This window comes from Elgaria multicarinata, chromosome 19 (genome assembly GCF_023053635.1).
Source record: "Elgaria multicarinata webbii isolate HBS135686 ecotype San Diego chromosome 19, rElgMul1.1.pri, whole genome shotgun sequence".
In the NCBI taxonomy this organism is placed as follows: Eukaryota; Metazoa; Chordata; class Lepidosauria; order Squamata; family Anguidae; genus Elgaria; species Elgaria multicarinata.
In genome coordinates, this window is record NC_086189.1 from 1,145,477 (window position 1) to 1,157,404 (window position 11,928).

At 53.6% G+C, this 11,928-nt stretch overlaps 1 protein-coding gene across 1 annotated transcript; it reads right to left on the reverse strand.

Moving 5' to 3' along the window:
• Window positions 1-3,123: 3,123 nt before the first annotated feature.
• LOC134411216 (MAM and LDL-receptor class A domain-containing protein 1-like) lies at window positions 3,124-8,708 on the reverse strand. Its single transcript, XM_063144931.1, has 8 exons — window positions 8,609-8,708; window positions 7,952-8,101; window positions 6,305-6,402; window positions 5,596-5,757; window positions 5,240-5,330; window positions 4,750-4,899; window positions 3,550-3,651; window positions 3,124-3,260 (listed from the first exon to the last, which is right to left on the reverse strand). Exons 1-8 carry the CDS (start codon window positions 8,706-8,708, stop codon window positions 3,124-3,126), a joined length of 990 nt encoding a protein of 329 aa, XP_063001001.1.
• Between the last annotated feature and the right edge of the window lie 3,220 nt (window positions 8,709-11,928).

Here is an 11,928-nt window from a genome sequence, read left to right on the forward strand (position 1 = left end):
AGGAGGGCGAAGGGGAGGGACCTGGAGGGAAATGGGCACGAGAGCAGGGAGGGGAGCGGAGAGACTGGGCCAGCTCCTCCGAGGGAGGGAGCCCTGTCTCTCCAACGGCCCCTAAAAGCCCTGAAGAATAAGGCCTTCACCTGGCACTAGAAGGACATCAAGGGAGGCGATCTTCTCTGGGCAGAAGGTTCCCCAGCCAGGATGCCACCACTGAAGAGGCCCTCCCTCTAGCAACCCCTTGCCACATCCTCACCTGGTGGGGGCCCTTGGAGATGCTCACGCACGGGGAGACAGGCCAGGCGTTGCGGCAACCCTGGATCCAAGCCCTCAAGGGCTTTAAAGGCCAAAACTGACATCTTGGGCTCTCCTGAAGACCTTACAGGGCGAAGCCCCGCACTTGGGAGTTTTTCCCGAGGCACAGAAGAAAGGGCCACACAAGAGAGCGTTGCCCAAGGGGCGCTACCTGTGCCCGTGGTGTGGTCCATGCCCCAACCTCCGCTCGCCCTTCGCTCCCACTCAAAGCCGTCATTCTGCTCCATAAACCATTCACACCAGTCCCTCTCGAAATTGCAGGTCAGCCCTATGAGGCAGTGGGCAAGGAGAGAGAGAGAAAGTGTACAACAACAAAGCTGTGGACATGCATAGGATTGTAGGACTTTCCCCCCTCTAAACATGCATAGGACTGCGCCTTTATACATACACACACACACACACTTCTTAATCATAACATTCCAGAAAAGTTTCACAGAGGAGCTAATAGTTAAACATTTCAATAATCAAGATTACAGCAGCAACAACAGAGAATAAAAGAATAGTATTTTGAGGTAGTTCAAAATTAGCATCATTGATGTTTTCAGAAACGTGGGTCCATTAAAAAGGCCTCTATCGAATGGGCTGTATTGTCGTAAATTCTGCAGCCAGTCCTGTGAACAGCAGGGTCAGGAGCCACGCCAGCCACAACCACGCTTGAACTGCCGTGGCGCTGGTCCCCTGGGCCCACATGTGTGTCTGTATACATATATGTCTGTAGAATTCTGGACACAGAAATGGTTTGTCAGGATTACGGAGAGTCAGGGTGGTGTAGCAGTTACAGTGTCAGACTGGGAAGACCCGGGTTCGAGTCCCCACTCAGCCATGATGCTCACTGGAGTCCCAGTCTGACCTATGTCACCTTGGGCTCTTTGGCGGGGGGAAGGCGGGACATAAATGTAATTAAGGACATGAATTAAGTAGGCGAGGGGGCAGAGCATCCCCAAAGGCAACATGAGCCGGACTGCAGGATGCCCCAAGCCGAGGACGGGGGCGGTCAGAGGGCGGCCGCACCTGACGCTTGTGCGAGGGAGGCGTTGGCCCTGCAGCCCACGAGGGTGACGTTGCTGACGGCGAGAAGGGGGTCGCCTCCAGGGCCTTTGAGGTCTGCCATGGCCAGCAGCTCAAGCTTGGGAAAGAGAAAGAAGAGGTCAGCACTCCGCTTCCACCCAGCTTCAGGGCAGGAATCCAACAGCGACGCGATTAATTCCAGGCACAGAGTTGCAGAGATTTGGGCGGGAGCAAGGCGGGGGACACGGCCCACCAAAGGCCAGCTCCCCGCAGGGCATCAGTCGCTGCTCTCTTTCACAAGTGTGCCTCAACTGTCAGGAGGAGGAGACGGGATGGGGGGGGGTCAGCAGGAAAGCCCTGGCCAAGGCCCACAGCCCACCTCAGGGTCCCAGGGGGGCAGGGAAAGGCTGCAGCTTGTGAGCTCCCGGGAAGTACCTGCCTGACTGCTCTGGGCGCAGGATGCTGGGCTGGGCAGACCTCCCACCTGGTCCAGCAAGGCCTCTTGCCCCTCCCTTTAAGCCCCAGGTCCTTGCAAGGGTCACACATCTACCCCAGCAGCCACTCATGGGTGCTCTGCTCCTCCTCCCCCCCTCCTCCTCCCCACCCTTAGAACAGCAGCCGGGCCTCAGGAAAGCCACGCAGCTCTGAGCTGTGGCTCACTAAACCCCTGCAGCCATTTTCCCCTTTAAAAAGGGCAACTCAAGTTTCTAGTCCACAGGCAGTGCTGTGCAACCTGAAAATGAGTTGATTTGAGACAGACGAGATGGGGCTGTGGAATCAAAGCGTTCCGGTTTCTGCAAAGCCCCCCTCCCTCCCATGCCAAAACAAACTCACTTTGCTGGACAACAGCCTACCTGGAAGGGCCTCGCTCTTGCGCCGAGAGGCACCCTCACCCACGTCCAGGTGGCGGTCCCATTTCCCAGCTCATACCACACCCACCGGCGGGTCCCCAGGCTCTCGTCGGCAACAGCAAGCGCCAGGATCCCTGGGAAGAGGAGGGCCGCCTCTCAGCGCACTGCCCAGCTCCCCCACCACAGCACTGGGGGCGATCTCTCCTGCTCCTGTTTCCACCAGCACCAGCTCCGGCACGGGCCCATGAGTCCATGGTGCTGCAGGATAAGGAGAGACGCGTTCGGAGGCCGCTGGGGGATACCTTGAGGGCCGGTCGTGAAGCTCATCTCCAGAGTGCAAGCCGAGCCAGAAGGACCCAAGGCAGGGGTGGCAGCCTTCGCCAGAGACAGCATCTGCCCGGGGCCGTTCTGCAGGCTGAAAACTGGCCCTGAGAAAGAAGAGAGACCCAGAGAAAGAAGTGGGACTCGCAGCCACAGGATCCGCTCTCTTGCTGCCCTTGGAGTGGCCCAAGTATATGCCTCTGGAGAACGCAAAAGCAAGGCACGTGTGCAATGCACACACACACACACACACACACACACACACACACACACACTAGGTTTTGCTCCCCAGAAACTTTTGTTCAATGTGTTGGACTGCGATTCTGGGAATCGCAGTCCAACACATCTGGAAGGTCCCAGTTTGGGGAAGAGGTATACTGCCTCTGACCAGGGAGGCTCCATTGAGCCATCCTGTCTAATAGTGACGGCCAGAAAAGCCAGCAGCTGTCCCCATAGCGTGCTGCTGCACATCCCACAAATTAAGGTTGCATTTCGCAAAGAATCCCTGGATATCCCTGAATTGAAAGCTCATCAGCATCATTGGTGGGTGATAGGAGGAATTCCCTCCCTCCCTGCACCACTCTTGGCTTCTCTAAATGGAAAAAAAGCTCCCATGGGTGGCTGTGGACGGTCACAAAACACACATTTCCCAGAAGGCAGAAGTGGGGGCGCGAGTTCCAAACCACCAAAGCCACTGCTTGGAAGCCACCGTTTTTGGCTCCAACGTCCTCCTCACAAGAGGGAGATGCCCGGGCTCGGAGACAAGTACTTGGCCAAGAAACGGAGTCCAAGTCAGAGGGGGGCTCTGTGCCCCAAAGCCGGACTCACATGTTTGCCTCCAGAAAGCACAACAAAACACCCATTTCACAGAAGGCAGAGCGGGGAGGCTCAGAGAAACTCACACCGCAAACCCCAGGCAACACCCACACGCCCACACAGAGGCAAACGACCTCCTCTCCCTGCCTGGCCCAGCCACAACGCTCTTGTCTTGTCAACTGCCCAGAGAGCTTCGGCTCAGGGTCAGTGTAGAAATGTAGCAAATCAAAACGTGAATTACCGGTAGAGTCTGGCTGGCTGCTGGCGTTTCGGAGCACCCACTGCAGCCGCCCCACGCTGATGTCTGTCCATCCCCCGGTGCCGCTGGTAAACGAAGTCACTCCTAGAGGGGGAGGAAGGTCTCAGCTGCTTGCTGCAACAGGACCCAGGGCTGGGCCTATTCCCCAACCCTGCTCACCTCAGCCCCCTCCTGCTTAGCTTCTCATTGGCAGCCCCAACTTAATCATCAGGGCTCAATGGGCTGAACATTCCCCCCAAAATGGAAAAACGCATCAAGAAAAGCTGGATTTTGCAGAATCGGCCAGTTTGCAAACGCCCAAGACTTCAGCAGGTGCGGCCCACACACTTCGAAAGTTTCTTTGTTTCCATAAGGGCTAGAAACGTTTAAAAACAAACTATAAGATTCACAAGGAACGGAATTTTGCACCCAACACCCATACCCTGTGCCTTTGGTGTTATTTTTGTTTATTTTAAGAATATCATATACTGACCTCTAATAAAAATAATATATTATCAGGGCAAAATGCACAATAAAAAGGGTTGAATCCGATGTTAGTCCTACTTAAAGTAGACCTATTGAACTGCATGGGACTTAAGTTAGTCATGACTAATTTCCCATTCATTTCAATAGCCCAAATCACATGTAATGGTGGCAATGCAGTAACCCACGATTTGCCAGGGCTATTTTGAATATGTAACACCACGTAGCCACATGACGTGCGAATCCAGTCACTATGGGTTAATCATGGGTTAAGCAACCTGCCGTTAATGTACAATTAGCTGTTAGGTTAAATGCGGGTTGTTTAACTCATGATTCGCCCATAGCGTCTGGGTTTGCAGGTCACAGAGCAACCTCCAATTGAGCCTCTCAGAGGCTGCACTTTCAAAATGGCGGTGGCCTGCAGGATTTGCCGCCATTATGTGCAAATGGGACCAATGGGTCTACTCTCAGTGGGATTCACATTGGAGGTTTAAAGCACAACAGCACAGAACGAGGCCCTGGGAAACAGGAATGGAGTTGCCTGGTGCCCCAAAGTCCGCAGAGCGGGTGGGCTCCAGGCAAGCTTCCCGGGGAGACCCTTCTTGCCGTTGCTCTGCCCTCCCAAGGAGTCACAGCTCTCTCCCCAGAGTCCCCTGCTCCTCTCTGCTCCAGCCGTGCGATGCTCTCCTCCCTCCCCCCCCCCGGGGGGGGGACATTTACCACAATTCCACTCGTCAGAGAGGTCGGCGCAATCAGTCTTAAAGTCGCAGACAAGTTCCACATTGATGCATTGCTTGCTGTTGTTGCAGGCAAACTGATCCTGGCTGCAGGGCATGTGTGGGTCAGGTGCGTGGCTGACAAGGAGTCCACCTGAAGGGGGCCAAAAGGAAAAGAGGAAGGGAAAAGGCTCCAAGAGGCCGGGCTGGAAGCGGCAGGGGCTGCGAGCGAGGGGGTCCTGGGGGGCATTTTGCAACTCTTGCTCGGCTCCTTTGTGGGAGGAGGAGGTCCAAGGAAGATCTACCAGCTCCTGCTTAGGCGGATGGCTAATAGTTACGAGATGGTCTCCTCGTCACTGGGGATCTCTCTGCGACTTGGAATGGGACACCCTTCAGAGCTTGGAGAAGGTGATGCCCCTCCAACCAAGGGGGGGATCAGGTGCAAGGAAGGAGTCAACAGTTTGGAAGGGAAGCCCCCGGCCCGCTCTACTCACGGCCTTGTTTCAAGCAGCCGGGAGACAGAACGAGATCGTCCAGAGCGATGTTGCCTTGGTGCCCCGTCCCAATCAACCCCTCGATGACAATCTGAGAGAACAGAGCACGTCCCGGTCAAGGCCGGCCAGTGCTGCGCTACAGCTGCCATCTTGCCCCGCCTGGCACAGCGTTGCAAGGGAGCCACGTTGGCAGGCAGGGCCATCGTCACCAGGGCCTCCCCTGCGGCATCGACCCAGCCGCCGCTGCCGCCAGCAGATGGGAAGCGACCCGCGTGCTGCGCCACTTGGATTTCACTTCTGTTCAACACGTCCAGCATCTGGCCTTCCCGGTGGAAAAGCCCCCACTCCTGGCCTACCTGGAAGTCGACTTGCTCCACCTGGAAATCCACTTTCTCACGGACCCAGTAGTCACCCAAGTCCCCGGCACGGGTCCGGACCAGCTTCATGGTTGTTCCCGTCCGGTAGTAGATATTCAGGCGGTTGCTGTTCGAGGCGTACAGGTGGACGTAGAGCACCAGCTGGAAGCGGGGAGAGAGCAGCCCGCGAGTGACGCCGCGCCCGAGATCGAGGGGGCAGGGATGCCGCTGGGCAGCCGGGGCTGGTGGCTCCCATCTCGGTGGGGCAGTGAACTCAGCCAGAACTCTCAAGGAGCGATCCAAGGCATGCCAATCTGGAATGGGCAAACAGCCCTGCCAAAGGCCTGCTCCTGGCGGAGGGGAGCATGGCTAGGACTCTTTTACTGATACGGATCGAGGCCGCGGCTCATCGTTGCAGAATCCCATATGGGATTGTCCCGATGGGCACGCCTGCATTCAAAATGGACCCCTGCGCCCCTGGGCCCAGAGACCCGAGAGCGCGCTCCCCTTTGTGTGCACCATATGGCGTGCCCACCTCCCACACCCCGTAAAGCACCAGGTTCCCGTGGCGGACAAGTCACTGCGGGAGAGAAAGCGCACCGAAGGCAGGACGCGTAGCAGGCAGCAGGCGAAGCAGCGGGTCCAGCCACCAGCAGCGGGAGCATCCTGGGGGAAGCAACGCGGAGGACACCCCGCCCTGGCCACTCACCTGGCAGGAGCCGTTCACTTTCAGCATGGGGCTGGTGAGCCAGGCGTCGCCCAGCTGCAGGCCCCGGGAGGGCACGCTGGTGACGTAGGCAAAGGAGCCTGCGGGGGGGGGGGGGAGGTCAAACGGCACATCAACTTGGCCCCCCAGGCAACATGGGATGCAGACCTGGTCCATCTGGCCCAGTATCGCCAACATGGGCTGGCAGCAGCAACGGTTCTCCAGGGTCGCAGGCAGGAGTTTGCCAGCCCTACCTGGAGATGCTGCTGGGGGTTGAACCTTCTCCATGCAAAGCAGGAGCCCAGCCAGCTCTCCTACAGCCCCTGGCCAAGGAGAGCCTCGTGCGGCTCCCTCTTCCCCCTCTCCTGAACCCCCCCCCGCCCTCGGTCTCCCCCCTTCCCTCATGTTTCCCACTGACCTTGCAGCCTACAGCCTCCTTTTCCTCCTTTAGTGCCCCCAAGAGAGGGTTTCCCCACCCCCCAACCTGACCAACTCCGCTTCCTTTGTAGCAACAACATTCATTTTCAACATTCTACGGCTGACCCCTCCCCTCTCATGACATCACAGCAGCTCACCCAATGGCCTTTTTAAAAAATAATCAAAAGGTACACAGGTATTATTAATCTCCCAGTTGTCCAGGCACGTACAGCTTCTCTAATTCCAGAAAATGTTTGCGATTGACAGATGGTCAAGAGTTTTCAGCTTGGCAGCAGAATCAAATGTGTTGATTTAAGGTGGTACAGTCCTCACCCCGGGACCATGCGAAGAGAAGAGTAATTATTGGGGAGGAAAAGGTATGGGGGGTGTCTGGAGAAATGAGCGGTATCTTTTCCCCTGTCCCAAGGAATTGACCCCGATCACAGTCACGTCCTTTTCCCGAAAGTCTTGTTCAAATGCACAGATAACGTTTACAACCCCTTGTGCATTTCGTCCTCTTCTTATCTCTACCGCGTCTGGAGGCTCTTTGGCAGAACATTTTGTCTTGACAAGGGGCAAGAGGTCGACAGGTTACCAAGCCCAGCGCAGGCGGACACGGAGGGACAGCGTGGGCTTGAAGTCCGCTGTGTGTCTTTTACAATATAAAGGAAGCAAGTTCCCTTTCTCAGGGTCCTCAAAGAGCAGGCCGCTTCCTCCTTGTGGGGCTTCACTTCTAAGCTTAACAGAGCATATAAAAAGGGGGAGTGATACATGCAGGAGAATGAGGCGGTAGAGTCCCAATGGGGTAGAAAGGACTGTACCACTTTAGACTGTGGTCAGGGAAGAGAATCACAGCAATGATCCCCTCTAGTTTGTCCCCTACTCCTTGATGCGCTAGTTTTCTACTTGCAGTGTGTTGAATGTTTTAAAAAAACCTAAATTTTTGAAGGAACATTTAAAAACGGCAACCTGTTTACTCTAAGGGGGTTCAGTAGGGGGTTAATGGCTGAACAGAGGCCATTACAAACCCCACCGTGTCACCTGAAAGCCATCCATCCCCCAATGCGGGAAAGGGAGGGTAGGGTTTTTTATGCAGCAGTGAAGGGAAAGAATTCTGCACATGCCCAGAGGTGCCCCTCTATTATCACTAAATTCTACATTCCAAGAAAGAATCTTTGCATCAGAAATAAATTCCAGAAATAAATTTCGCAGTGTCTTCCAAAATAAACGCACCTGCCGGGCTGTTGGTGCTGTGATCCCGCGTGGGCCAGGCGTGAGATGGGGCTACCTGGAGACTGGAGTTCCTCGCCCAGGAAAGGGTCTTGTTGGGCTCCACCTCCCAGTCACACCAGTCTTGCTCAAATTCACAGACGCTGAACGACTCTGCAGGGGGTGGGAGGAGAGGGGGGGTGCCAGAGCCATGGGAGCGAGAGCCGCCCATCCCTAAAAGCTGCCTTCAAGCCTTTAAGCCCAAGATTAACCAACCAAAATTTTAGCTGATTAAGGAGCCAAGGCAACGCTTTGGCTAAAACTGGTGGGAGTCAGCATGGGGGTCCTGGAGCGGTTCCCGCCTTTGTTCCCATAATCTGAGCATTGGAGTCCAACGTACGGCTTTCACAGGGAAGAGTTCAGGTACCAGGGTGAATGCAGATATCCCAGCATCACCATTCTTCAGTTCTGCTGGCCTGCACTCCATGGCACGTCAGCGCCGCCACAGCCGATGGCATTGCAGCCACCAATGCGCCGGAGGCCAGCTGACTCCAAGAGGCCGAGAGAGCGCCACCTGAGCCTACAGAGTGGCTGGGACTTCAGCCTGAGCAACTGGACTGTTTATGGACTACCCAGCCCTGCCATGCTCCTCCAACTCTCAGCCCCACCACACTGCCCCACCTATGCCACAAGTGGCCTGGGTGTGGGTGTTGATGGCCAGGTGGCCCGGCACCCTGCCATGGACACTCACTGCACGTGGTTTCTGTTTCATCCTCGCCATCCCGGCAGTCTTCGGTTCTGTCACACAGCCGGTCCCAGGGGATGCAGCCACCTTGTTGGCACAGAAACTCGTCTGGGCCGCAAGTCTGGGGGCCTGTTTAGGCATAATTAAGAAAAGAATCGGAACCCAAACCGCCAAGATCCTCTACTGCCTTTATACAAATCTCTGGGGTGACCACGCTTAGAATACTGTGCACAGTTCTGGTCACTGCACCTAAAAAAAGGATACTGCAGAGCTGGAAAAGGATCAGAAAAGGGTAACTAAAACGACCAAGGGGCTGAAAAGGGCAACTTCCCTCTGAGGAAATCCAGCTATGCTACCAAGGGGAGAATCAAGGGCTGAGTTGAAAAAGAGGCAAAGAGCCCCAGACTATTTAGGGGCTCTTGACTTGCTTCTACTACTTCTCTCTGGATTAAAAATTGTTCAAAGCAGGAAAGGGGCCTGTGGCTCAGTGGGCAGAAGAGCCCCTCCTCTGCAGGCAGGCGGTCCCGGGTTCGATCCCCGGCAGCAACTCCAGGTAGGGCTGGGAAAACTCCTGCCTGAAACCCCAGAGAGCCCTGGCTGCTGCCAGTCAGCGTTGACAATACTGGGCCAGAGAGACCCAGGGTCTGACTCCGCATAAGGCTGTTTCCGAGGTTCCTAGTCAATTTAGCCCTTTCTTCAGAACCATGAGGACTGGAACCTTACTCAATTGTAGGCAAAGGGGGAGTGGGAGAGCACTCGCTTTGCACACAGAAGGGGTTCAACCCCGAAAGTCTCCTAATAGGAGGATCTCAAGTAGCAAGAGGAGAGAAGATGGGAGGATTTGGAAAGCTGCTGCCAACCAGGGCTGAGCCAGCAGGAGCAGCGACTCACAAGTAAGGCAGCTCCCTATGCTGTGAGTTTGCGCAAGCCAAGGGCCTCTCTGAGCCAGAACCCTGCCCCCACGTGAAGCCCGCAGGCCTCCCAGTTTGGACCTCACGTCAAACTATCGTTTGTGCAAGCGAGCACATGGGCAGGGAAATCGGGGGACGTGAGGAAGCGGCTTGCCCGGATGCCTATGCCAGAGCGCAGGCCTGGGCAAGCAGCGGCTTGTGTGTGAGGCTCACCCCCACCCCCCTCTCTGGGCTTGGCCTCCTCTCCTGCTTCCAAATTTGTCACCAGGAGCCTCTAGGAAGTGCAATTGTGCTTGCCCACACAGCACCGGGCCTCAGCCCAGCCTGCTTCAACAGAAAATCGCTGCAATTTTGGCTGCCATCTCATCAGCAATTCTGCAGTAAATTCAGTGATGGGGTGCAAGTCTCATTGGGTTCCCGGGGGTGGCAATGAAGCCCCCCTCCCGATCCCCAGAGGTCCCCTTCAGAGAGGCTAGGAAACGCCCTTCCTCCTCTTGCCCCGTCCATTCAGGGAAGGAAAGGCGAGATCGCGAACCAGCACTGCCTTACGCGGGGGGGCGCAGTTCCGGAACTCCACATCGTCTAGCGCCAGTTGCACCGTCTCAGTGGCGTTGGAGGAGAACGTGACCTGCAAAGATGCAGACGAGCGCTGGGTGAATCCCCCTGGGGGAACCTCGGCTTTGTGCTCTCCAAACGCAGCCTCCCAAATGTTCAATAGCCGATGGAACTTTCTTTGATGTGCCGAGGCAGGGAATCCAAGTCGACCCTGATTTTAAAAGCTCAACCAAACCTTGATTGATTGATTCATGAACAGGGAATCTGAATCATTCGAGGAAAAGAGGAAACCATCCCTGCCAAAGGTCTCCACAGCTTTTTGCAGCCAGCTACCTGAAATGCCCCGTGGATCCGGCCCGTGTACGCCACCAGCTCCCGCCAAGAGTAGACGCTCCTCGGGGGGTTTCGCCACAGGGTCACGATGCTGCTCCCCTGGCTCAGCTCCAGCGTCAGGGTTGGTGGTTGGGTCTCACTGAGCCCTGCAGTCACAATGGAAACCTCAGTTTGGGAGAGGGCCTTCTTGGTGGCAGCCCCCCAGTTTTGGAAAGGTGTCCCCAACACTCTTTGAAGGTTTTTTTTATGTTTTTTGTGTTTTTATGTATGTGAATTTAAGTTGCAGAACACATGGGATCGGAAGGATCATCAAAAGGCTGAATATGGATAAGAAAATAAAAATATCAACGCTTAATGTAAAAGGTCTGGGGGCAGTCGTGAAAAGGAGGAGAATTGAACAAATGTTAAATAGAGAAGGATCTGATATTATCCTTCTGCAAGAAACATACCAGGGAATGGATGGGGTAAATGAAATAAGCACAAAATGGTCAGTTTATTATGAAAAATCACTGGGGACTTAAAAAAAAAATGGAGTGGCTATATTGATTTCAAAAAGAAGTGGATTTATATTAGATACTATAAAAAAGGATGATAATGGCAGATATCTTATGATAAAGGATCAAATTGAAGGCAAAGCGTATACATTAGTTAATGTTTATGCCCCTAATGAGAGACAAAGAGAGTTTTATATAGAGTTATTTAAAGAAGAGTTTAAAGAGGGGTATGTTATTTTAGCTGGGGATTTTAATATGATTATGGATAATAGATTGGACAGGTCAAACCCCACTAGTGCTGAAAAGAGAAATAACATTACTATATTGAATAAATTAGTAAAAGAAAAAGATTTTGTGGATTGTTGGCGTTTACTTAGTGGGGCGAATCCTGGGTTTTCTTATTACTCTCCAGTTCATCATACATATTCTAGGATAGACTATATTTTTGTTTCAAAAGAGTTTGCAACTAAGGTTTGTAAAATGGAAACGGGGGTAATAATGGTAACTGATCATGCATTGCTAAGTTTAGAGTTTACAGTTAGGAAGAATTATAAAGAAGCGTTTAGGTGGAAAATGAATACAAAAATATTGAAGTATAACAAAGTGGTAGAAAAAATGCAGCGGGAACTGTCAGAGACTTGGGAAATTAATGAGAAGGGAGGAACGGCAAGGGCAGTTGTTTGGGATACCATGAAGGCGGTAGCAAGAGGGATTTGTATTAGAGAAATGTGTAATTTAAGGAGGCAGCAGGTTGCAGCGCAGGAAAAGTTGGAGGAAGAGATTAAGAATTTGGAGAAAGATTATTGGCAATTTAAAAATAAACATAAACTAATAGAAATACAAGCAAAGAAAAAAAGAATTAGAGAACATAAATTTAGAGCAAGTTCAGAAAAAATTGATTTATATGAAAAGAGAGTATTTTGAAAATAGTAATAAAAATTCTAGATTGCTAGCCAGACTCAC

Excerpts from the sequence above, each read along its gene's own strand:
- LOC134411216 (XM_063144931.1), bottom strand. The coding sequence starts at position 8,708 with ATGGCGAGGATGAAACAGAAACCACGTGCAGTGAGTGTCCATGGCAGG. Across the intron at positions 6,403-7,951 it reads CAGCACCAACAGCCCGGCAG|GCTCCTTTGCCTACGTCACC; the intron begins GTGCGTTTATTT and ends CCCCCCCCGCAG. Across the intron at positions 3,261-3,549 it reads CAGCCAGCCAGACTCTACCG|TACTTGTCTCCGAGCCCGGG; the intron begins GTAATTCACGTT and ends TTCTTGGCCAAG.